This window comes from Camelus ferus, chromosome 8 (assembly GCF_009834535.1).
Source record: "Camelus ferus isolate YT-003-E chromosome 8, BCGSAC_Cfer_1.0, whole genome shotgun sequence".
Lineage (NCBI taxonomy): Eukaryota > Metazoa > Chordata > Mammalia > Artiodactyla > Camelidae > Camelus > Camelus ferus.
The window spans coordinates 56,944,422-56,971,102 of record NC_045703.1 but is presented as its reverse complement, the minus strand read 5'-3'; the positions used below and the strand labels follow the sequence as shown (position 1 = coordinate 56,971,102).

The 26,681-nt window shown below is 34.4% G+C and overlaps 1 protein-coding gene across 9 annotated transcripts in view; it reads left to right on the top strand.

Annotated features, from left to right (window-relative positions):
- SHPRH (SNF2 histone linker PHD RING helicase) overlaps positions 1-26,681 on the top strand; it is an 86,844-nt gene that overhangs the window by 11,901 nt on the left and 48,262 nt on the right. For 7 of the 9 annotated variants that reach the window (XR_004322045.1, XM_032485105.1, XM_014555545.2 and 4 more), the window contains exons 4-18: positions 283-501; positions 2,954-3,032; positions 3,701-3,851; positions 5,046-5,154; positions 5,775-6,031; positions 7,508-8,161; positions 9,449-9,700; positions 10,521-10,599; positions 13,624-13,787; positions 13,900-14,156; positions 15,193-15,314; positions 19,139-19,227; positions 21,237-21,329; positions 23,838-23,945; positions 25,183-25,325. Coding sequence is in view for 8 of the 9 variants with exons in the window: in XM_032485105.1 (XP_032340996.1) it covers positions 283-501; positions 2,954-3,032; positions 3,701-3,851; positions 5,046-5,154; positions 5,775-6,031; positions 7,508-8,161; positions 9,449-9,700; positions 10,521-10,599; positions 13,624-13,787; positions 13,900-14,156; positions 15,193-15,314; positions 19,139-19,227; positions 21,237-21,329; positions 23,838-23,945; positions 25,183-25,325 (2,776 nt within the window). In the remaining variant the exon portion in view is untranslated. Of the gene's footprint in view, positions 1-282; positions 502-2,953; positions 3,033-3,700; positions 3,852-5,045; positions 5,155-5,774; positions 6,032-7,507; positions 8,162-9,448; positions 9,701-10,520; positions 10,600-13,623; positions 13,788-13,899; positions 14,157-15,192; positions 15,315-19,138; positions 19,228-21,236; positions 21,330-23,837; positions 23,946-25,182; positions 25,326-26,681 lie in introns of those variants that run through there. The other 2 variants (XM_032485106.1, XM_032485107.1) reach the window with 2 other exon arrangements.

The following is a 26,681-nucleotide window of genomic DNA, read 5'->3' as shown; positions in this document are numbered from 1 at the left end:
AAAGTATGATACTATTTCGTGAACACAGGAGAATACTAATTCTGACCAGGGAAAACAGAAGAAAATGCCATAGAAAAAGAATCAGTTGAATTATCATAAAGAAAGGATGGATGGGTAGATTTTTGATCAGTGAAGAATTAATGATAGGGCCTTCCAGTCAGAAAGCACACTAAGCAAGGCCCCAGAGTTGGGAGAGTACATGGTGTATTCTTGGAGTAAGAATTGCTTGTAGTCATAATGTGGATCACGTTGTTTTGAGTACATTTGTTATTGGATGTACAGATGTGTTGGAAGAGGATGAGGAAGATTCAGAGAGTGAGCCAGAGGGACAGGACATTGATGAGCTCTATCACTTTGTGAAACGAACGCATCAGCAAGAAACACAGTCCATCCACGTGGATGTCCAGCATCCTGCACTGACTCCTGTGTTGAGACCATACCAAAGAGAGGCTGTCAATTGGATGCTACAACAAGAGCGTTTTAGAAGTACTCCTGCTAATGGCAAGTATAAGATGCTTAAAGAAAGGCAAATTGATCAGAGGGTTTATATGAGAGTGGGAAGTTGATCAGCAAATAAATCATATTGATAAGATAGGATAGAATGGGTATTACTATGAGCAAAATTATTTTCTAAGAAATCTTTCAAATTTGAAATGTACAGAAGTTCATTGGTGAGTTTCCTCATCCATAAAAGTTTAAACTGGTTTTTCCTGCCAAAGTAAAGACTACCTTGATTGGAATTTTTAAAAGCCAAGAAATTTTTTACATACCTTTCCAATTAAGAATTGCTTTTTGGAACCTGACCAAATGGGAATGTTGCTAATATCTGTAAGAGGCTTCACAATTTAATGATGAATTTTAGGGGCAGAAAGCAAATTTACAAAAGTAAGGGACATTTATGCCACAAAATAAATAATGAAATGAAATGTCATCTAGTAAGTGTTTTCATAAGATACTAGATTTATGGGTCACTTCTTTTTCACTGTCTTTAAAGAGTTGGGCACAAGGTGAGATTTTTTCACGATTCTAGGAAATGAAGTGTTGGCTATTTCTCATTCTTCCTATATAGGTTTATTTTAATTAATGATGAGTAGCTCTTATTTCTCCCACTTTTTTATCCAACAAACTTCATTTTTTAAAACTTTTTATTTTGGAAAATAAATACCAGTTCATAGCCAATATTATTTCTTCTTTCTCCTCCTCCCATGTTCTGAATTATTTTGAAGTAATAATATTGTATTATTTTATCTCAATATTTCAGTTTATTTTGTTGAAAGATAAAGGTTCTTTTAAATAAATATAGGTACATATAATAGGTTTTAAAAACCCAATAATTCCTTAATATCACCAAATCTCTCTCTCTTCCTCCCTTCTCCCCTTTCTCTGTTTCTCTCTCTCTTATAGTTTGTCCAGATCTGAAACCAAATAACATCCATATATTGGAATTAGTTGCTATCTCTTACTGTTATTTTAGTCCACAGTTTTTAAATCCTCTCCTGTTTTTTTCTTTATATTTGTTTAAGAAATTGCTAGTGCTACAGAGTTTCCCATAGACTGGGTTATTTTTTCTCCAAAATGAAAAAAATTTTTTAACCATGTAAGTTGACTGATATATAACTTATATAAAGTAAAATGCATAGATCTTAAGGGCACTGTTTGATAAGTTTTGATAAATCTGTTCATCTTTGTAACTAGCAACTCAATTAACACATAGAATCAGACATTCCCAAAAGTAGCCACTAGTCACACATGCTTTTGGAGACTTGAAATGTGGCTGTCCAAATTGTGTGCTATAAGTTTAAAATACATACCAGATTTCAAGTAGTACCCAAAAACAAAGAAAGTGAACTATCTCACTAATAACTTTTATATTGATTACATATTGCTAACATTTTAATTATATTGTGCTAAATAAAAACAACTATTAAAATTAGTTTTTCCTGTTTCTTTTAATATTTCTATCATACAGTGCTGACAAAATATTTCCATCACCCCCTCAAGTTTCATCATTCCCCAGTCAATTCTGCTTCAACCCCTTTGGGAAGCAACCACAGTCACCATAAATTAGTTTTGCCTGTTTTTGAAAAACAAAATACGTATTTGAAAATACATATGCTTGGAGTGGGTAGAGGGAGCTGGCTTCTTTCAACATAATGTCTTTGAGATTCATCCATGCTGCATGTATCAGTAATTCATTCTTTTTTGTCCAGACTGGATTTGTTGATTAAATCTAATGTGTAATTTCATAATTTTTCTGTTCCCTATGGTTTGCATAAATTGAATCTCTTTATCTTTTAATTTTTTTCATTTTCTAAAACATATATGTCTGTATTCCTACTTCATTTTTAATCCCTAAAGAAGGTAAGAAAAAATGACTTGTTGTTTCATGGTGGGTAGAGAACATACTTCCAACTTAGCAGTTGATTTAAACAACTTAAAATATTAAGGGAAAGGATAGTGAAAGATTCTGGTTGAAATACACTCAGTACTTCAGTGTTACAGTTCTAGATATTCTTTCCTCAGTTGAACCTTTCCTCCCACTTAGGCCCATATAAAAGGTTAGGTCTGATTTAAGTTAATGCATTAGCCCAGTATCAGGTATCTGTTGCAGTATTTAAAGAATTCAGGTAACTTTTTGAAGGATTTACAAAAGATAAGCATCTTCCCTTTATTTGGTAAGACTTGGTTATATGTATTAGTTTTCTTTTCCTCTTAATCGTCTGTCATTTTCTATACTTTTTCCATCTTATCACTTGTTTATATTTGTGCCCAAAGCAAAGGAAGCCAAAGAATAATACCTGAAGAAAAAGATGAAAGGGAGCTTAGCCTCTTCCCCATGTGTATGTGGTTTCCCAGGGTATCCTAACTGCCAACTTATTTTTATTTTAATGTGGTTATCTGGCAGAAAGGAAAACAAACCAAAACTTGTTCTTACGGGTATATTTTTCTTTAGAAAATGCCCTGCACTTTCTATGGCGAGAAGTTGTTACATCGGAGGGTTTGAAACTCTACTACAATCCATATACAGGCTGGTAAGGCAAAACTTTATTTATGGGCTTGATATTAAAAATAAATGTTACAAAAACATCTGTATGAGATTAGTAGCATATGTCTTCAGCCTTGGAAATGCCTCAAGAAGGAATAATGAGTTAAAGTCTTTCAAGATACTTTTATAAATAGGATAGACATGGAATTGATAGCACTTGTCATTTTTCAATGAATAAATGCAGTAAAATAGACTTAAGATGCTGATGTTTAAAGAGGTTATAATTTTAAGTAAAAATGTCATTTTATTATGAGCCAGTTTTTATATTTTTTATTTAATTTGTTAATTTCTATTATAAAATAGTTTTAGGAATCATTAAATATAGTTAATGAATCAGTAGTTCTTGCCATTCTTATTTTTTTATTCACAGGCTCATAAAGGTCACAGAAAGAAGGCAGACATGCTTCCTTTTGTTTATAGAAGAGAAAAAATGATGACAGTACCAATTCTGTTTCTGCAGGCTTTTGTTGTCAGCTCAGGCAGTTTTTTGGTTATCACAGTTCTTGTATTCATGATCTAGGGATTATAATTATTGCACCCTAAAATACAGTTTTAAAAAACTTAGACTTTTATGCACTTCTTCCAGTTCTCTTTAGGAACAGTATAATTTTTATTTGCATTCCTACAATGTATTTTTCTTGTTTTTCCCTTTAGCATCATCCGGGAGTACCCAAATGCTGGGCCACAGTTGCTTGGTGGAATCTTAGCAGATGAAATGGGTCTTGGGAAGACGGTGGAGGTTTTGGCTCTGATTCTGACGCATACTCGACAAGATGTCAAACAAGATGCTCTCACTCTTCCTGAGGTAGGAGGAGTACTGTAGGGCTTGGGAGAGCGGGGACATATGTTCTCAAAGAGCGTCATATGTCGAGCATTTGCTTGGCACTAATGTCAACTTTCAGTTTACTCTGCAGCTAATGATTTATATTAGTTGTTAGTTAACTTCAAGTAGGGACAGAAAACGGGATGTTCATAGCCTGGCAGGGTTTTTTAAAGTGATATTGGCCAACTAGGAAGGAAATACACTCTCTCCTTTTATTTGGCAGAAAATTCCCTTAGGAAAATTCTGTTACTTCCTCAAATGTTTTGTCACTACTACAGATCTCCCTATTACTACTAAATATTTTTGAGAGCTATTTTTCAAAAATTATATGAGTCTCAGATGTGTAAATCTTAGAGTCAAATAATTAGAATTTTGTTAAAGGACAAATAGCTTAGTAATTAGATTGCCAGATGAAACAAACTCCTAAGTCCTTGTTCCAAAGTACATAATTGTGTTTAAAAATACAAATTTTAGAGTTTATAAGGGGAAAAAAAAGCTCCACCGAGACAAATATAGCTTGTAGCTCATATTTTCCAATAATGGAATCTGATATCAACACATTAAATCCTCTCAAAATGAGGCCACTAGTTAAAGGCATAACTATAATTACCTGTAGGGCCCACCATGCTCACAGCTTCAGTGGTTGTGTGATCTTTTGATAGGGTAAAGCTTGCAAAATTAGCCTTTCAGATTTGACTAGGGGATAAGGTAGGGAATGTCTCTTTCCTTTGTAGAAAAATAAGTTGGAGTAGAGGGTTGTTTTTTTGTTTGTTTGTTTGTTTGTTTTAACTGGAGTAGAGTTTTAACTATCAGTAACTTCCTTTTGGGATTTTCTACTCATTAGATAGGTTAGTTTTAAGTTATTTTGATTGTTATTGCAAATTCATTGGGTTAATACCATTTTAAACAAGGCTCAAAAAGTTAATTTCAGAAATTCCACATTTAAAATTTAGGTAATTTAAGATAATGTGCACAGTTTTTAAAAGTGATGGCTAGCTGTAAACCCTGAAATAAAAAATAAAGTTTGTATGTATGACTAGCATATTTAGCCCTTTCTTTCATAATTTTTTACAACTCTTTTTACATCTCCTTAATAGAAGGAGGGTCAATTTTAATAAGCAGCTCAGAATACTGAAAGCAAAACACTGTGTGACTACTGAATGTTGTTTATATCAGGGAAAAGTGGTGAATTATTTCATTCCATCACATTATTCTGGAGAAAATGTAAAAAACACAGAAACCCAGAATATGGAATTTGAACCAAAAGAAAAAGTTCAGTGCCCCCGTAAGTATGAAATCTCTTGAAGATAAACCTTTTACAGTGATCTTTGTTCTAGTTCTTGTAGTCCTTATCTAGAGATACCTTGTAATTGTTACGAATAATTGTGTTTACAGTTGTTTATACTTTGCATAAATGAGTTCAATTATGAGGCATGTATCTTAACAGCAGTAAAGATTTATTCTTTGATTTGACTTGATCCAGGTAGTTTTTTTGCTTAATTTGTTATATTAAATTTCTTTAGCTTACAGTTTAAACCAGGCTTTGTTTATTCTTAAGTGTACCTACTTCAAATTCTGCTAGCAAATGAAGGTTTCCCTTACTAATGGTAGCATATATGTAGATAGTTGCGAGTTTTTTTAATATATGATTTTAAATGGTAGTTGATTTGTAAGATTAGCATATCAGTGTAATTCTTCATTAAATTATTTCCACTACAGTAATTTATTCTTAATGTGTTGAGATAAATTTTCATTATAAGTTCTTCAAAATGATGATACACAGACAGCATATCTTTAATAAATCTTTGATTTATTTTTTTCTTAGTTCTCAGTGCACATTAAGATAACTGATTTTTGTTTTCTTTTTATTGTATTGACTGAGTTAGCATGTCCTTTTACATTTAGCTACACGTGTGATGATCCTGACAGCTGTGAAAGAAATGAATGGGAAAAAAGGAGTTTCCATTCTTTCCATCTATAAGTATGTCAGTTCTATATATAGATATGATGTACAGCGGAACAGGAGTCTTCTGAAACGGATGCTGAAATGTTTGATTTTTGAAGGTCTTGTGAAACAGATCAAAGGCCACGGTTTTTCTGGTACTTTTACATTGGGGAAGAATTACAAGGAAGAGAATATGTATGATAAAACAAAAAAGCAGGTAACAGCATTTATTAAGTAGCCTTATGTGATGACTTACAGAATAAGTTGACAGATAATAGAATAAGTTGACCTTGACACTGAAGCTCTTACAGTCTGACTTAAAAAAAAAAAAATTTAGGAAAAGCACTTACAGCTGTGACTTACGTTTTCTACTTCCTGAATGTAAGTTCCATCAGAGTAGAAACTTAATTTGGTTACCATTAAGCCTGTAGAAGAGTACTTGGCACATATCAAGTACTCAGTAAATATTTATTGAATGAATTGTAAAATTAGTTCATTAAGCATATTATAGTTTAAAACAACTTCTCTTATTCTTATGCTGTTGTCAGCAGTTAAAAAGCATATTCCATACTTTAGAAATACTGATACCTTACATTTGCATAGCTCTTTATATACAGTTTGAATCTTTTATATAGATTCTCATTTTTCCCATGTCATCATCTTATAAAATCTTTATATTTTGTTATAAAACTGCTTCTTTTGGGACAATAACTTCAATTTGCTTTTTTAAAAAAATAGTTACAAATTTGCAGACATAAATCAAGAAAAGACTAATGACAACAAGTCAGAGTGTGGCATTACCAGCTTAGCTAATGTGAAAGAAATGGCAGGTGAAAAAGCTCACTTTCTGGAGTAGGGAGTCTCCAACATTTTCTCCCCAGCTAGGGTAGAAGACTGCAATGAACTTCTGTGCTTTTAGTAATTCTTCTGCTACCAAAAAAAAGAAAATCTCCTTCAGTTAATGCCAGTCACTCCTCTGTTCAACTTAGGCTGTGACATCACTTCTAAGAAGCTATTCCTGGCACCTACCTCCCATCACAGCCTCTTTCTGTTATACACCCCTCTTATGCATTCCTATAGCATCATTTTACTTTTTACTGTTCTCTCTTTTCCAACAGACCCCTCTGAGACCAGGAGCTAAATATTCCTCATATTTGTATCCCCAGCATCTAATGTGATGCCTGGCGTAGAATTGGCATTCAGTAGATAATTGCACGAGGGGACACAGGTAGAAAGAAGAAAGAAAGAAGGAATTTATTTGCTAATTGCAGTAACTAGTAGATTAATTTTTAATTTATTTAAATGCTTTATTTTGATACATGGTATTTTTATAATTGCCCTAGTTTGTATACTTATGTATTATAAACTATCAATCTTTTATTGATCTAGGTAGACTGTAAATTATAAGAGGTTGATACCAAGATTAGTAGCTCCCTCTGTCTTTCTAATTTATCTTTCTAATCTAGTCACTCCAAATCTTAATTATACAGCAGTAGAACTTTCTTTTGCTTTTGGGCCTGCAGACCATACGGAGGGGAGCTCTGAAAGAGGGCAGTTTGAAAGCCACTGATCAGGAGTGGTTCTCCTCAGAGGAAGGGTAACAAAGATTAGCTGTTAGATTTTTATGTAGAGCATATGAAGTTGGGCATTTAATTTCAGATATATCACTCTGTTGAAATAATATTTTTCATAGGCAGTGGGGAGTCCAAGGAAAATTCAGAAAGAATCCAGAAAATCAGGGAGCAAGGACACGGATTCTGAATACTTGCCCTCAAACACCTCTGATGATGATGATGATCCTTACTATTATTACTATAAGACCAGGAGAAGTCGTAATAAATTGAGGAAAAAGCCTGTTCCATCCACAAAGAAGGAAAAAAATCAGCTTAACATCAATCTCAACTCACAAGATCACTGTCTAGCTACTGGTGACTCTGGAATTACTGATGTTACCACACCTGAATGTATCTTTGAAGTCAAACAAGAACATACAGCAAAGGACCAAGTTGAATCTCTAAATCCTGCTGGTGGTGACATGCCACATTCTAATACCATGAGTCCCTATGACTTATCCGATTACCGCTTTGAGTGCATATGTGGTGAGCTTGACCAGGTAGACCGTAAGCCTCGCGTTCAGTGCCTGAAATGCCACTTGTGGCAACATGCAAAATGTGTGAATTATGAAGAGGAGAATCTGAAGGTTAAACCTTTCTACTGCCCCCACTGCCTTGTTGCGATGGAGCCAGTATCAACAAGAGCAACTCTGATCATCTCCCCCAGTTCCATTTGTCATCAGTGGGTGGATGAAATCAACAGGCATGTGAGATCTTCCTCTCTGCGAGTCTTGGTAAGGCAGTTTGGGCTCCTTAAAAGGATGGGAAAATGTACATTTTTGCTTCATGATAATTTTGATAATTGTTATGATCTTTGTCGCTTTGTTTTTTTATCCCCAAAATTAACTGAATGAGGTAATAACATTAAAGTAGAACTTGAAGAGGAAATTGAGAATAAAAAAAGAACAGTAGATTGTTTATTCTTTTCTGACATAAGGAGTTAAAGCACTTTGAGTGGAAAGATGTGAAAGCTTTTGAAAAAAATTCCTGATCATGTAAATGAAAAAGTCTCTGTATAAGCATTTATAATCTGAGAGAGAAATGCAGTTCAATGGCGGCATTGTACAATAGTAGCTACTTGTATGCTCTTACAGCTCTTAGCTCTGGAATCTTCCTCTGAAGCCTCAGCTACCCCATCTGTAAATTAAGGATTTACTCATTCAGGGAGCATTCCCTCAGTGATCTGAGAGACTGTCATCCCGGGCTTAGTCCTCAGAATTGAGAACTGTCCACCAAATAAAACATAACTCAAAAAAAAAAAAAAAGAATTTACTTATTCAACAGACATTTACTGGGCTCCTATTATGTGCCAGGAACTGTGCTAAGTTCTGAAAATGTTACCCTCTCTTAGACTTTGTGAAGATTAAATGATGTGATAAAGTGCTGACACATAGTAAGTGGTCATTTAATGTTATTGTTCACTAATGTTAGTATTCTTTATACTTTGTTCTTCTTTCCACACAAATGTTACTGGGGGGTTTCTATATTCCAGCCACTGTCACAGGCATGGAGATTACAGTAATGCATAAAACACCGTCTTTGTTGTAGAGGAGCTCTGTTCTGTAGGGTAGGCAAACCCTACAGAATAATAATAAATAATCAGTAAATAGTTCTTACTGTTCTACTTCCTCACACCATTGTGCTTTTTATACAAGCTATTAATTCCATCTACCTACCTACCTTCAAGTCCTTTTTCCCTTTTTCCCACCTGTGATAACTCCTAAATGTACTTCCAGATCTACTCAAGTTTGAATTCCTCTGAATTTACTTTCTTAGCCATAGAACTGGTTTTTCTTCTGCGATGCCGTCACATTCACTTCTGTTACAGTTCCTTTCACACTGGGTATGTTATTAGTCTTCCACACTAAAATGCGTCTCCCTCTAGATGGGTATGGAATGTATCTTATAGCATGTTTTTTTGTAAACAAATAGAGCTCAGTAAGGGTATAAATGAATGAATATTTTGATTATTGTTAAAGTGCCTTGCTGTAACAACTGTGTCTGTGCTGATTATTTCCTAGGTATATCAAGGAGTGAAGAAAGATGGCTTTCTACAGCCTCATTTTTTGGCAGAACAGGATATAGTTATCATTACTTATGATGTCCTTCGTTCAGAGCTAAACTATGTAGATATCCCACATAGCAATAGTGAGGATGGGCGTCGCTTAAGGAACCAGAAGCGCTACATGGCCATTCCCAGCCCTCTAGTAGCTGTGGAGTGGTGGAGGATCTGCCTTGATGAAGCCCAGATGGTTGAATGTCCTGCTGTAAAAGTGAGAATTTCTGCAGAATCTTTTGAGGGCTGGGGAAGAGACAAGGGAAAGGGACTGGGGGAAGTTTTTCTGTAGAAAACGTAATAGTTTAAGTGTAGTTAACCCACAACATTGACACTGGCTAGAAGTTTGTCTTTAAACACTATTTTTGCATTTCTCCTGTTTATGAACTACATAACCCTTAGGAATTATTTTGGTACTCTGTGAATCACTACTCTGTATGCAGTGCTCATGTATATTTGAATTAGATGGCAGTTTATATGTGATGCAGATCAAAGTAAACTCTACTTGGGGACTTTTATAAGCATTTCTGCTGTTTAGAATGCTCATTGTATAGGCTCTGATGACTTTGGCCTTTTATCAGAGAGACCAAATAGTGATAGAAAAATGCTACTTTAGAGGATAGAATTTTTATTCAGACTGTTTGTCTGGTGTCTTTATTCTGTCTTCTTTGGCCTGTCTGTAACCTAAACTGAATTTTAAAATTGTATTTTATTAGCACAATGGTCCATCTGGAGGATGGGTGGTCTTGGGGATGTATCAGTCAATCAAGGAGCCTTTTCATTCTATACATGCTGGAACTACTTTGCCTCTTTGGAGGGACACATGGCAGCCTCCTGATAATGAGAACCACTGTACTAGAAGATAACCCATTGAATATGATGTTCAATATTGGGTGTGATAACTGTTCAGTGAGAGCAAATGCATCTGACCTGAAGCATAGCTTTTTGTGGGCTGTTTTCAGAAAACATATTGCTGACTTCTGCATTTTTCTTCCTTTTTTTCTTTTCTGTTTTATTTCGTATCTTTCTCCCATCAGGCTGCAGAAATGGCTCAGCGCTTGAGTGGGATTAACCGCTGGTGCATCAGTGGCACTCCAGTACAAAGAGGATTGGAGGGTATTGCATGGTTTCCTCACATATTGCATATATTTGAAAAGCTTGATTTTTTTTGAACAAAAAGTATCATTATGTTTAGCTTTTGCTGAAATCCATTTTTAAGTGATTATACATGTATTTGTATTCAACTCCTAATGCTTTCAAACATTTAACCTTTTTACATGGAATCAGGTGATTTTTGTTTGTATACATGAGGACAGATATAAGCAAATAGTCCCACTGTCTTAATTTGAACAGTAACTGTGCCTGCCTAAAGAAGTAGGCATAGGCCTGAATTGAACTCAGAGTTCCGAAATGGGGGGCAGAAAACATGAAGAACCCAACAAGAAAAAGAGAGAGAGAGGAAAAGGGAATTAATTTCACTTGGCTATGTCTATGAAAATAGGACCATGATTTTCAATGACTGGATCTATAAATAGTAGGACTATAATTTTACTAATTGTAAAAGTTATAAAATATTAATAGCTTTATAATACCACATCATGTGCTTAAACCATTATTCCTTTAACCATTTCTCTTTTTGAACACTATGATTATGTCTAGTCATCTCCTCCCTCCCAACCACACATTTATAGTTCAAGCTTCCATGTTAATCTCATTCATAAACTTACTAACAAAGAACATACGCTGCATTTTAAAAAATTCCATTTTAAGTTGTGAATAGAAAACTGAAAGTTTAAGTAAATGTTGTTTTACATAATAAATTTCCTGAGAAGTTGTCATTAAAATGTAGTTAAATTATAAAATATAAATATTCTTGGAGTCCTGTGGCAAATACCCATTCTCAAAACTTACCCTTCTGAAAATTCAAGTTTTCATATATTTTTTGTTTTAGCAGAGTAAAAATAAGCAATTTTGCTAAAACAAAAATATCAATATCCATTACTCTGACCTGAAAAATATATTTTTAATAATTATTTTTAGAGGAAAAAGGGATTTTTAGGGAGCTGTTAAGTATATGTTTAACTACTTGTATAATTTTAGTAAGTTACATTAAGATACATATTTATAGAGTAATAGGCTAATTAAAAGACCAAATTTAGTGGTGTGATGTCACACTTGGAACCTGCCCAGTTTGTTGATATTTAGGTGTTAATGAGATCTCATTCAGCTCAAAAGTTAGCTGAAAAGGTATAGAAAAGGGAAAAGGACTATCAAATTTACTTTTTTCTAATTTTAATGATGGAAGAATATGAGCATTAATTCCTCAGTTCCCTGGGTAGTTTAATTTGGATAAATAAGAGGTTGACAGGTGTTTTGAGCACTTACCATTCAACAAATTTTTTATTAATTTTTTAAACACCTTTATTGAGGTATAAATGACCTATAGTGAAGCTATAAACGTTTAAAATGTAAAATTCCTAAACTTTTGATATATGTGTACACTTGCGAGTTTATTTCCACAATCAAGATAATCACCCCAGAAGTTTTCTCATGCCCAAATTACCTTTGAAAAAAAAAGCAAGCCTTTCTAGACTGTCTGGAAATTTAGTTTATCTTCCGTCTTTGTTTCCATAATCCTCTGATGCCTTTAACACTAGTAACTCTTATAATGTATCTGTTCCTTTTGTGGTTGTTGGAGTGAGAATTTTAGCCTAATGTGACTTACTATGCTGTATTTGGAGTTAGCCCCATTGACATGTAGGGCCATTTTTGTTGGGAGCTGTCCTGTGCATTTTGGATACTTGGCTTTTTCCCACTAGATGACAGTAACATTCCTGCAGTTGTGACACCCACAGATGTCTTCAGACATTGCCAAATGTCCCCTGTGGGCAAAATCTCACCCCTCCACCTCAGTTGAGAACTGCTATGCTAAACTGATAGAGATAAGTCAGATTTGACGATTTATTAATTAGCTACAACCAAGAGATTGTTGAATCCTAAATTGGCCACATATTAAACAAAGAGATGAGGCTAGGATGTTTTCATTACATGATTTGCCAGGCCTTTAGTATGTTTCTAGAGACAAGCTGAAATAATGCCAGTCTACTTGGAGAGTCAAATAGGCAAAAGGGCACTGCCCTCTCCTCTCACCCTCCAACCCCATGTCTATAATATACTTATTTATGTAGTACACAGAGCATTGGCTTTGGGGGGTATATGAACCTGGGTTTACATCCTGACTTATTAGTTGTATGTCCATAAACAACTTACTTAATCATTCAAATCTTATTGTTTGTATTTGTAAAATAAGGTGTTTTAAAGTTAGTTGTAATAAAGTTTGCAAAGCATTTAGCATAGTACCTGGCAGATATTAAATATTCAATAAATGGTAGCTGCTGCCACTGATGCTTTTGTTTTTATATTCTATTTATGCATTCATCTATTTATTTCAGTTCCTTTAAAAGTGTTGACTTTAAATAACTGAAGCAATTTTTGGTGCATTTACTGTCTCATTTTTCCTTTGTGAGGTATAGTAGCAAAAGATAGATAAGGTCCCTGGCATTATTAAGCTTATAGCTTAGAGGGGGAGATATGTGTATTGAATACTTAAACATAAGATTGCGATCAAGATAACTTTCACATATGAAATAAATATAAAATTTTAACTAAAATAGACTTGAAAAAAAAGATGTCTGGTTCTGTGACATCACATAATAGGAATGCAGAGGGAAGTGACAGCTAAACCAAGATCTAAAACATCACCTGAACCAAGTAAAGAAGAAAGGAGGAATTCTCTATTATGAGGAAACAGAAAAGATAAAGAAAAAAAGCCTATTTATAATGCAGTGTTGAATATCTTATGTAACTTATTGAATACTGTACTGAAAGTGATAAACAGAATGGTTGTCTGGGTGCAGGATGGTTGTTTATGTATCGGTTGTTTACCCTTGTGATTGCATGGCTGACTGGAAGCTGTGACTCACTGCCCAGCATCTCAGGAGAGTTTGTACCGTTTATCACTAGCCTGGGAAAAGATCAAAATTCAAAATTTGGAGTATGGTTTCCAATGAATGCCATTTTTACATCATCATAAGTCAGGGACCATCTGTATTCTCATTGTGCTTTTTTCTTTTGTTTCAGATCTTTTTGGGTTAGTGGTCTTTCTTGGTATTGAACCTTACTGTGTCAAACACTGGTGGGTTCGGCTTCTCTATCGTCCTTACTGCAAGAAGAATCCTCAGCTCCTGTACAGCTTTATTGCCAAGATTCTGTGGAGGTCTGCAAAGAAAGATGTGATTGACCAAGTCAGTAGCTTAAGTTTTTGCTGATTAAGGGTATTAGAGGGGAAAAAAAAAAAAAGTTGGAATGAAAAGTTAAATTTCCAGGTGAAGTAATTTTTTTTCCTCCTCCGTACAGATCCAGATACCTCCTCAAACAGAAGAAATCCACTGGCTCCACTTTTCTCCAGTGGAAAGACATTTCTATCACCGTCAGCACGAAGTGTGCTGCCAGGATGCGGTGGTAAAACTCAGGAAGATTTCTGACTGGGCTCTGAAGCTCAGCAGCCTGGACAGAAGGACTGTCACCTCCATCCTGTATCCATTGCTAAGGCTCAGGCAGGCCTGCTGCCACCCACAGGCTGTTCGTGGGGAATTCTTGCCACTCCAGAAAAGGTTTTATTATTACTTTCCTTATACTGCAATTGATAATATAGAAATAATAGACAATATTTAAGCAGTTAGCTTCCTAGCTCACAATTTCATTTAGCATCTCTGAGTTATCAGCTATTTTTAGTGTGGTGGTTTTTCTTTGGCGTGGAACCCCATTTGTGAAAGAGAATCACATCATCAAAATTATTTTCATGGTTTTGAACATTTCTTTTAAAATTAGGACTATTGTTGGGTTTTGTTTTGTTTTCTGCTATACTCCAGATATGAAAGGCTTTTGTTCTTTTCTTACTATATTTTTTGGTTCCCACATTACAGAATTAAATGAATGAGAGTACCATTAAATATTTTCTTTATAATTGTGCTAACTATATTCTTTGATTGTTCCTTTCTAATACATTAAGATATTTATGCCCACAATAATCTATTGTCCCAAAAGTTTTTTTTGTTCATCAGACTGACTCAAGAACTGGCAGTTTTTTCCAACACCTGATATTAAAAAGAGAACCCTTTCAGGTGCTATAAGAAATATAAAGAGGAATTTGACTTTTTTCCTTGCCTTTAAAATGTTCATAGACAAATAAAAAGCATGACAAAGACTATGGATCTGTATAATAAATAGCAAACATGATGTATTTCACAAGAAGTGTATATGAATTGCTGTGCACAGTTTCCGTATGGCAGAAATTTCAATATAAAGTGGTTAATGTTAGACTGCCTTCTGGTAGAAAAGGCATTTCTTCTAATCCTTGGAGAATCTTCATTTTTTTTTACATATTAAAAGAAGAATCAGGCTCATACACGTTAATTAAGCCTAATGCTGGGATTCAGTCTCAGTCTTAGATCCTCGTACCCATACTGTTTTCAGAATAGTAAGAGGTAATTAAGCTGAAAGTGGTGGTGGCAAAAATAGAGGTAAACAGAAGGATGCTGAAGCTGTCACAAAGGCTCTCTAAGAGTCTGGTACTCTTGATCTTATGTATTGTAATGCTCTCACTTAGGATTTTCTTTCTAGTTCTGAACAATCTGCATTTTCTTTAAGCACCATGACAATGGAAGAGCTGCTGACATCTCTGCAGAAGAAATGTGGAACTGAATGTGAAGAAGCACATCGGCAACTAGTTTGTGCTCTCAATGGCTTAGCAGGCATCCACATCATTAAAGGTAGAAGGTGATTGCTTTGTTATCTCTGATTCTTCTAAGTACTCGAAGAGGAAGATTAGTTAGAGTAGAAATCAAAATCTCCCAAGAAAGACACTTTCACACAGTACTGATCATAATTTAAATAGGTTCAACTTAATGGAGAGCACTTATACAAAACATTTCAAAAACCTTCAAAGTTTACATGTACTTTCACCAAACATTTCCACTTTTCGAAGTTTTTTTTAGGGAAATTAGAATGTGAACACAGATTTGGCTATAAATTATTGATCATGGTCTATAATAACAACTGAAACAACCAAATTGCCTAGAAATGGAAGAACAGTTAAATTTTGACACATTCAGATAAATATTGGTCATTGATTTAGAAACTGATGTTTGTAAGTTCATTCTTTCAACAAATATTAGAATGTCTCCTGTGTGCTGGGTATGATCTAGGTACTAAAAATGATACAATAAAATAAAGTAGTCAAAATAGTCTCTGATCTTATGGACCTTAAATTCTTAACAGAGAGAGACAGACATACACACATATGATGGATGTGGATATAGTTAACGTGTTATATATTATGCGCAAAATTTAAGCAGATTAGGAAGGGAATCTTACATTTCATGGAAAGATACTTACTTGGAGTTGCCTGTCTCTTCAAGATCACTGCTTTTTTGATTGTTTTTTGATGTCCAGTGTCTTACAAACTATTATTTTATTTATTTTGTCTTTCATTTTAGTTGTTTCAGGAAGGAGGGTAAATCCATTCTGTTATTCTATCTTGGCTCAAAGCACAAGGTGCATAACTGACTCTTAATGAGCACCATTTAGTAAACACATTTCCATATAAATGTGAGAATCATTAGAGCTGTAGTTCATAGGTTCGGGAGTAAAGATCAGACATGTTAAATAGACACACTGAAATGTAAATTGAGGCTTATAATAATGTGAATTTCATTGTCTGTTATGGAAAAGATACTTAATAAATAGCAGTTAAGACTCTGCAGAAAAAAAAGTCAGTAAAGTTGAAAAGTAGAATAGCAATAGAAACTATCCAACATGGAAAACAAAGAGAATAAAGACTGAAAAATTTGAAAGAGCAGCAGTGCGAGCCTTTTTCTAGTCTCCTTTTCAGATTTGGTGTCTCTTTTTCCCAGCTGTGAAGTTATGCATAATATGGGAATTGGAAAAACGGGTTATTCATACGATCATTTGCAGACATTATAGCACTCCAGCAGGATCAGCACACAGTTGGCTCCTGTGTGGCAAAATAGCACATTTCTGTGTGACAGGAGGTGCATCACTGCTCTTTTCAGATAGTTTCCACTGCATTCCCACAGTGGTTATTTGTCTGTGGATGGAAACTGTTGCTAATTGTTAAAAGAAATTTCTATTTGAAAGTCTGTTAATAAACAGTGCTTCATTTAATTGTAATTATAAACTTAATTGTAACGGATTAAGTACTTTAAGTTTCCATGGCTTAACTCATAGTAGTGTATTAAACAGTACACCTTTTTAAAAGTAACATTACATACTTAACTTACATAATTTAAATTCTTTTAATATAGAGATCAGATAGTGAGGATCTGACTTCTAAAATAAATCTAAAATGAATATCAAACTAAAAGAATTTGTTTATATTGTACGTAACAATATATATGCATATTCTAATACAATGCATATTCTGAGGTCCTCACTGATTGTGGTATTAAAAGCATGGTATTATTTCAATTTTATATGTGTACATGAAATATATATCTATGGATGTTCTGGATTCAGTTTGCTGTGAAAGAAAGCTTCTTCCTGATCATCACAAACACTTTTTGTTTCTGAACATGTATTTTTGGAGAAAATTAGCTTGGAGATACCAAACCAGTACGATTTATTTTCCTGAAAATGTTAGTGCCACCAAGTGGCAAAGAATGGGTATTTCCAAACTTGGCTTAAACTTGTGTAGCGTATTGAATATACACATTTTTGTGTCTTCCCCATAAAACATGTCTTTTTTTAACCAAACATTAAAAAAAAATGGTATTATAATGAATAGTTCAGTTTCAACTGCTTTTATTGTAAGTCATTGTACCTTCTTTTAAAAATATAGTAATGATGAGGGGAGAATTGTTAAATGAATTATCCTGTATAAATGATAGTATAAATATTAATAGAATCTATATGTCTTTTGAAAAGCTTTACAAGACTCTTCAAAACTAAAAAGAGAGTTCGTTGTGTGAAGATAATTAAATGTTACTCCTACATTATAATGCAACCTTGTTATCATGAAAATCATCTTCTCCTTTATTAGAGTGCACAGAAATTGGATGACTGTAAAGTACTGTGAAAATGTGTGATTTAGAAAGTTTAATATTAAGTAACTGATAGAACTGGATATAAAGCAGTGGTATAAAAGCAAGCGTTTTGCATAATATGAATATACTTAATACCACCAAACTGCACACTTTTAAAAATGGTTGAAATGGTAAATTTTAATTTATGTATATTTTACCACAATGAAATATACATATATAAAAGCAGCTTTAACAGAGAGAGAGAGAGAGAACCAACAACAAAATTTACAAAGGTGTATTTATGGAAAGCTCAAGATGGCTGTGAATAAAGTTCTAAATCCATGATATTAATGAAACTAGTTTAATGTTTAAAAAAGTGAAAGTGTATGTGGTGATCAGGAAAACAGCTTTTTTCCGTAGCAAACTGAAACTAGAACATCTTTACCTTTTTTTTTTTGTATTTCATGATTTTGCCACTGTTGTTAGATTTTTAATTGTATGTATAAATTACCAGTTTTGTGTTTTTCCTCAGGCAGCAAATAAGATAGGTTCCATTATTCAAGCCATTAAAAAAAAGTTTCATTTCTTCTTCATTGAAGTCTCATCAAACTTTTTCTGAAAAAACTAGATAATAAATATTTTAGGCTTTGTGAGCCATAAAATCTGTGGCAGCTACTCAGCTCTACTATTGTAATGCAGAAGTAGTCACAGACAGTACATAAATAAGTCAGCATGGCTGAGTTTCAATAAAACTTTATTCGTGGGCCCTGAAATTTAATATCATGTAATTTTCACATGTCACAAAACATTATTATTCTTTTAAATTTTTTTCAACGGTTAAAAATGTGAAAAAGCCATTTCTAACTTGTGGACCCTATGAAAATGCAGTCATAACACCCACAGGCCATAGTTTGCCAACAAGTGCTTTAATTGATACTTTTTGAATTACTTTATTTGAATGAGCTGCTCATTTTGTATAATAAAACACAGCATATATCTCAGACTAATTTTGGTTTGTGTCACCAGAAATAGAAAGAATTCTTAAGTTTTTGAAATGTAGTTTTTAACTATAAATCATTCTGGCCTACTACCAACAAGAATAATGCCTATCAATAAGAGTGCATTATTTTCTGAGAATTATGCATAGGTTGGTCATAGTGTTTTGAATATTTGTTTATAAATACATGTAAGTACCAAAAATTTGTCCTTAATTTCAAATATCCTAATGACTACTGATTGGTAGTCATTTAACTACAACAAAAAGAAAACCATTTATTTTTAATTAAAAGTTAATTCAGAGTTTGTTTGTCAGTGTAATTTTAAAACATTGTGTTTGATTGGAGTTCACCTAAAAAGAAGGTGCTATCATCAGCTTCTTTACTGGGGCAATTATATTAACACCAAGTTAAACTATTTTTCTTAAAAAATAAATTGGTGAGTGTAATCATTGCTGTATCCCTACAGTAGATATTTTTAGATGATAGATAACTAGATAACACTGGGAGCTAAATACATGATTTTCTTCTGCTTTTAAATATATTTTGATTATTCAGGTGAGTATGCCTTGGCAGCAGAATTGTACAGAGAAGTGTTGCGTTCGTCTGAGGAACACAAGGAAAAACTCAAAACCGATTCACTGCAAGTAAGTAAAAATTAAACAGTTTGAAAATACTTGCTTTTTACAAAATAATTTTTCTGAATATTTAAAAGGACAAAGGGTAACAAATGGATTGAGTCCTAATCACTGGTGATGGAGCTTAGAATGCACGTTCTTTTCAAAATTAAGCACCCAAGGTGATTTGTATATTTATACATGAAAGTTTGAGAATCATTGCTATCCTGTCTGCTCAGGCCAATATTGGCCTCAAGGCTGGCTAGATAACCCTAATCTACATTAGAAAAGCAGGTTAAAATATTTGTATTTCAAAGAATGAGGTCAATTTTAATCACTTTTGTATGTTAACATCAACATGCTTATTCACATTGTATTCATCACAAAGAACAGAAATTGAGTTAAACTCAGCAATGCAACTAAGTAATAAAAAACCTATCCAGTGATCTAATTTAATTTTTGGAGGTCTTTTAAGGAGATTTTGGTATTTGAGTTATAACACTTATTTAATTATGAAATCTCTTTGTCTTCTTGGTTCTGTCCAGTGGACCATATAGACAAGGCTCTCTAGCTCAATGGTAAATAAGGACCACTTTTATGAATCTTTGTGTAAACTTAACAAATGAGTCCCAGGTGAGGCCTTTTTTGCCATTCAGAATCTAGACCTTGGGACCTACATGTTCACCTGTGCCTCAGCAGGAATATATGGGGGAGAAGGAAAAGGAGAGAAAAGTAAATACAAGTCTACTTGCATTGCATGGATAAGGATTACAGAAGGTCCTGAACCATAAGCAAATGTGTTTACCCCATGGGAGAAGGAGGAGGTGCAAAGATACTGTGCTCCCAAATAAAGGAAGCAAAGTAAGACAAATAAGTCTGGTATGCCTGAGTTCAAGAATGAAGAGTAAGCTAATTAGCCTGGTTCTTGCTTTTGAGTCACAATAACCCCACCTCGTGGTAAGGCCTGGCCCACCAAATGTCTTGCTGTGTCCAGTCAGATTCACCACTGCTCTGCTGGGATAAATTGTGTAAGAGGGTGGAGAGAGACAAGTATTGCCTTCAGTCCATTCCACCACTTGTGCAGAAAGCAACAGAAGTCCTCTTCCACAACCGCACAAAGAGAAGCTGGTGGTGTTTATACTTTTGTTTTTGCTATTAAATCTGATAGTGCTACTAATTATATTATCTATGAAGGCATGATGGAAGACCTAAGACATTTGAGGTAACTCTTCAAAGATTAACTCTACAAAGATATGTACTGTGGCCCATAATTTGTGGCCAGAGTAAACCTTTATAGTCTCAAATCACTGCAACGAATCAGATCTTACCTGGACTCTTTCCCAATCATCCTTTAGCCCTTAGCTACCTTCCCAAATAAAGCCTCAAGTTAGAAACTACTTCGCTTTATTCTTTTCTCATAGTCCTTGACTCCAGAGGAGGCCTCAAACCAGCACAGGCTCAATATCACTGTGAGATGCCTGACTTATATTTAATACAGAGATTTTAAATGGAGTTTTCTCCTTTTCTCCACCGTCTCCACCTCCAGCTCCTCCCTTTTCAGCTCTTGAGTTCCACAGGTCCAGGCCACAGCCCTGTTTTCCTGTGTATTCCATTATTCTTATTTTTATTGTAATATTTCTACATTCTTCCAGACGTATTTCCTAGGAGAAGAGGAATCACTATGTGCAGTCAGCCTTTCTACTTTACCGGACTTACTTGGCATACTCTTACTTCCCTGTATAGACAAGTACATGTATAAGAGAAGACGTGTACCTATATTACATACTCTGTTAAATACAAAAACATGTTTCATAAGACTGTATTTTTAATTGAAAATTATAAATTAAGGTCTTTACCATAAACCTTACTGGTTTTCTCTGAGAAAGTTGGTATTCAATTGTTTTAGAGAAAAAGTATTCAGTGATTCGATCTTAAATGTGGTGTTAGTTCTCTGTATACTTTACTAATGGTAGGTTCTCTCTCTTCTTAAGAGTTCGCTGCACTGGCTGTCGTAATCATTGCCTTTTATGTGTTTGTAGAGACTTCATGCCACCCATAACTTGATGGAATTATTGATAGCGAAGCACCCAGGGATTCCTCCTACCCTGAGAGATGGCAGACTTGAGGAAGAGGTAATTATTATTTTTTCATTCTATCTATAAAAGAATTTTTTTTTCAGACTTCATGTTCCGTCTAATTGATATTTCCTAGGGCTTATAAAGGTAACCATGTTTTCTTGCTGCTCTGATGTTCCAAACTTACTGTGGTGATTTTGGGTGGCATAGGATAGCAGTACTCCGTATTATTTTGTTTATCTGATGACCTGCTTGCAGCTCTCTGGCAACTGCCTATTGTAGATATGGCTATGGGTAGCCAACAGCACAAGATGTAAATAAACAACAGGTTAAAAAGGAGATCTTGTTCATCTGATGACAGATCTGCAAAAGATGTAGTCCAGTAAAAATTAAAATTTTGTACTTTCTCCATCTTTCTGTGTATTTAAGGCAGTAAATAGACTTAAATTTTCAGTGGTTTTATTTACATCCTCTCAAAGAAGTTCCCTCTGCAATCAGTATTGCCTCTCATTAGAAAGAGTAATGTTATAAATTATTGTTAAATGCTTATTATGTTCATTCCCCCTTGGATTTTTCCCTTGTTAAAGATGAAAAAGAGATGGCAAATCTAAAAACAAAAGAGTAATAGATATGTTTGAAATGTATTGAACCTGTAAATGGAGTTTTTATTTGAATCAGCAGGATAAAAAATGAGATTGTGTAAGTATGTACAGCTCTCTCTTGATGCTAGATGGCAATCGAAGTGTTGGAAATTTTTGAGTGAAATTTTATTCCCAGTGTAGGCATCTAATCCTTACATGTAATCAGTCACTCTGTTTAAATGCCTTCAGTGACAAGAAATTCTCTGGGAATCCCATCTGTTAGTAGACAGCTCTAATGACCAAATAATTTTAGCTAAGGAATTTTTATAGAAATTAATTGGAAGGTTGTAACAGAAAAAGGATAAATGCAGCATGAGGAGTTCATACTTTACAGATGTATTTCCGAGGAAGGAGACTGCTTTATCACTTTTGCCTAACTCTCACGGAATATGAACCTACAGTATTTCAAAGCTGGACAAGATCCAAGAAATAATCTACTGCAGCCACCTCCTTTTGCAAGTGAAGTGACTGAAGCCAAGGGGAGTGAAATGGCTAGTTCAAAGAGATGTATCTGTTCAGTTGACCTCATGAAATTGCCAATTTTGTAAGTCGAAAATGGTCTAGTATTGGCAGTTTCATATGGCTTAACCCTCTACTAAGTGGAAGCATTGGGATTTCCAGTTCAGTAGTCTTTCCAGTTTTCCTTCCACTGTCCCATATAGCCTTTGGTTCTCTCTCTTCATTCATAAAATAGTTTCAAGAGTCAGTGAAGTATTACAGTTAAATGAACAAAACTGAAGAATTTTCCTAAGTTTTCTAATGGAAAATTATAAGAATAAAATTTTTCAGCACTTGTATTGCTTGCAAATAAAGTGATCCTTCTTGTCTTGAAAAGTAGAAAGGGAGCAATTTTTAAATCCTTATTGTATTAATCTGCTTGAGCTGCCATAATTGAATACCACAGCCAGGGCGGTTTAAACAACAGAAATTTTATTTCTCACACTTACTAACTGGAATAATTAATATTGTTAAAATGTCCGTGTTACCCAAAGCAATATACAGATTTAGCACAATCCCTATCAAAATTTCAGTGGTATTTTTCACAGAAATAGGACAAACAATCCAAACATTTGATGGAAGCAGGAAAAACCCTGAATAGCCAAAGCAATCATGAGAAAGAACAAAGCTTCAGGCATCGTGCTCCCTGATTTCAAACCGTATTATAAAGCTATAGTAATTAAAACAGTATAGTGTTGACATAAAAGCAGACACACAGATCAAGCCTCTTTGGCTTGTAAATGGCTGCCTTCTCACTGTGTCTTCCTATGGCCCTTTCTCTGTGCACTTGTATCCCTGATGTCTCGCTCTTTTCTTTTAAGAACACCAGTCATATTGGATTACGGCTCCACCTTTATTATCTCATTTAACTATATTGACTCATTTAATTGCTTTCTTAAAGGCCTTATCTCCAAATACAGTCACATTTAGGGGTTAGGGATTCATTTTATAGATTTGGGGAAAACACAGTTCAGTCCATAAAATCTGTGTTAGTATATATTCTCAAGTATTATTTCTAAACTGAAGTAATTCCAAGAAATTGTAATAAATGAATCAAACAAGAAATTCTAAAAGGAATCCTTGCTTTGCCTCACAGTTTGAAACATTACTGCTCTTCCCCCTCCCTTTTTTTAAATTAAAAAACTAGTGGGAAATTCAGGGGGCAAATCCTTAGAATTTCTTTAGTTATGAAACCTACAGTTAAATATAAGTAAAGGTGACTTACAGATAAATTCTCTTCAGTATACATCTGAGGAATTTCAATGTGGCTTTTATGTTCTCTACAGTATACTTGTAGAGTTTTATGCTTTAGTCGAGTTAAGTAGCTTTAAATAAATAAAATAAGCACCCTGTTCTTAAAACATCATACTAAATTATTTTCAAGACCTGGAGTGGAAGTTTTTATTTGTTTCCCTTTCCAACACAGGCCAAGCAGCTGCGAGAGCATTACATGAGCAAGTGCAATTCAGAGGTCGCCGAGGCACAGCACGCCCTGCTGCCGGTGCAGCAGACCATCCGTGACCTCCACAGAAAGGTGCAGCCACATGTGCGGCTTTTCTCACTCACCTGTGTCTCCACGTAGCATTTTGTGTTGTGTTTCGGTTTGGGGAGAAGCTTGAACTTTCTTGCTCACCTTGGAATTCTTAGCGCCTCGTGTAGTTCCTGGAGCACAATGAAAGTTTGCTGTTAGCTGTGTTTATTGATTCAACAGATGCATGATCACCTATTCTGAGGTTATTCTTCTTCATTTCCTTTAGGCTGTGATGGGGTCTCCTCTGACCTTGGGTATATAACAAGTTGTCTTTTGAAGAAAGTAGAGATTTCTGTAACCTATTTTTTTTTTAATTGAAGTACTATCAGTTACAGTGTGTCCAGTTCTGGTGTACAGCACAGTGTCCCAGGCATGCATATATATACATATATTCATTTTCATATTCTTTTTCATTAAAGGTTATTATAAGATATTCCCTGTGCTATACATAAGAAATTTTTTAATCTATTTTTATATACAGTGGCTAACATTTGTAAATCTCAAACTGCCAACTTTATCCCTTCCCATCCCCTTTCCCCAGTCACCATAAGATTGTTTACTATGTCTGCGAGTCTGTTTCTGTCTATAACCTACTTTTGATCTTAGATGTGTATGTTTCTAAAATCTTTTCTTTAAGATGTTGAAACGTTAGAACCACAGATATTTTTCTTAGGGAATACGTGCCATTTGTCATTTCCGAAGTTTCTCTTTCGTGAAGTCAGTAGCAAAGTCTAAAGAGGAGGCTACACAAAACACGCTGTCTTTTACTTTTCAATTATTCTCCCTAATACATTAATTATTTAGTATTTGGGCATATAATTTAATTAGTTATCATAGGTTATTCTTTTAATAGAATCTAGTTCAGTTAGCTGAGGACAACCATGATGTCTTTTTACTATGCTGAGAAAGAAACATGTTACCTTTTCAGATATATAGAGTGAATACTGAATTTTCATTTTGCTTAAGTGTTTAGCATAGCTTTGTTACACAGGTACATACAACAAATTCTCACTCATCCCGAGTAGTCAGGAAACAGGTGTTCTCTTTAATGATGGGTGCAGAAGTTGTACTCATTCATTGTATGCAGAGTAGGTATACTGTTCTCCCCGCTAACGTAGTCCCCTTGGGATTTGCGTTTATTGCTTCCTTTGAATTTTTCACAGGACCCTTTCCAGTGATAGAAACATAGTGAGTACTAAAAAAAAAAAAATTCATTGATCAGCTGTTGTCTTATTTACAGATTTATTCTAATTCTCCTTGGTGGCTGAATGTGATCCACAGAGCAATAGAATTTGGGATTGAAGAGGAGCTTATTCAAAGAGTGCGAAATGAAATAACCAGCAACTATAAGCAACAAACTGGCAAGCTTTCTATGTCAGAGAAGTAAGAAAATAGCGTGAAGTAAAGTATATGAGTAGTCACCCCAAATATTCAGATCATTTAATATTGAATTACAACTAAATACCCAAATATATCGTGGCTGTGAACATCTGGATTTTGCATGTTGTTAAGAGTATACTTCAGACCAAAATTAGGTGTAGGTATAAAAGAGAAACCTTTTTTGCTATATATTAGTCATTTTAAAATGTTCTCTTTTCAGTGTTTTTTTAACTCCTGTTCTTTAATCTGCTTAAAGTATTTTCTTTGTATCTTTGTTTGACAAAGTTACTTAAAGCCAACTTTAAGCAAAGTTTCGAAATAGACTTTGTTTTGGAGAATTTTGCCCTGGGGTAAGGCGTTCTTATTTCCCTGAGAGCTAAACTTGTAGTGCCACAGTGGCCCAGGTGTTATGTTTTAGAGTTACCTGCTTTGTCTTCCCCGTCTTTCTTTGTCAACACTCACCATTCTTCAAGATAGGTAAGTTGGACTATTGCTCTTGAAGTATAAGTGGTGAATAATTCTTCCCAGAGAACAAATTTACTCTTTATCAAAAACACCTTCAGTAGTTTAACCAGAAGGAATGTCTGTGTGATGTGGGGACTTTAGGTGTTGTATCAGAACTGTCAATTCTGGGTAGGGGACCAGAGAGAGGATCTTTATTGCTGCTCAGATCACATCCCAGTATAAGGTCCGCCTTGGTACTAAAGTTGGTTTTCATTGAAAAGTTCAGTATAAGAATATCTTTGAAATGTTTTAAGGTGTTTTCATTTACTCTTCTAAAAACTTTTCCAAATGTCTGCTTACACCCTAAAGAGATAGGCTACATTTTCCGCATGTCACTGTTAACTTGAGTGTACCTTAATGCAATCGTCTTTTTTTACCGTATAGACCTGATGGGCTTCTTGTTTCTGAAATACATGCAGTACTTTATGCTTTTAAGTGTACTTTCTTTTTCCCTGTTAAGACCAAGAATCACTATTTCAGGATAAATTGTCGTTTAAGTCATAATTTGTTTTATCCAGTTTAAAAGTTACATCCTATTATGTTCTGCCATCATTGTGGCATTAGCTGATAAGAAAAACATTTAAAATATCTTGAACTTGTTTTTCTTAAGTCATACAGGAACTACATCTAAAAGTTGTAAATCCCCATATTAGAATGTATCCCCAATTAAATATTTTGAGGTCCCAGTGCTGTATAAGGACCAATAGAAAACATGAAACGTACCATTCATTACACAAACATGCTTTTAAAAAACATTAGACATAAATAGAAAGTAAGAAAGCACACTTTAAATATTTTTATATTACATATATTTAGAAATTTTTTTAATTTTTTGAAAATTTTTTATTGAATTAT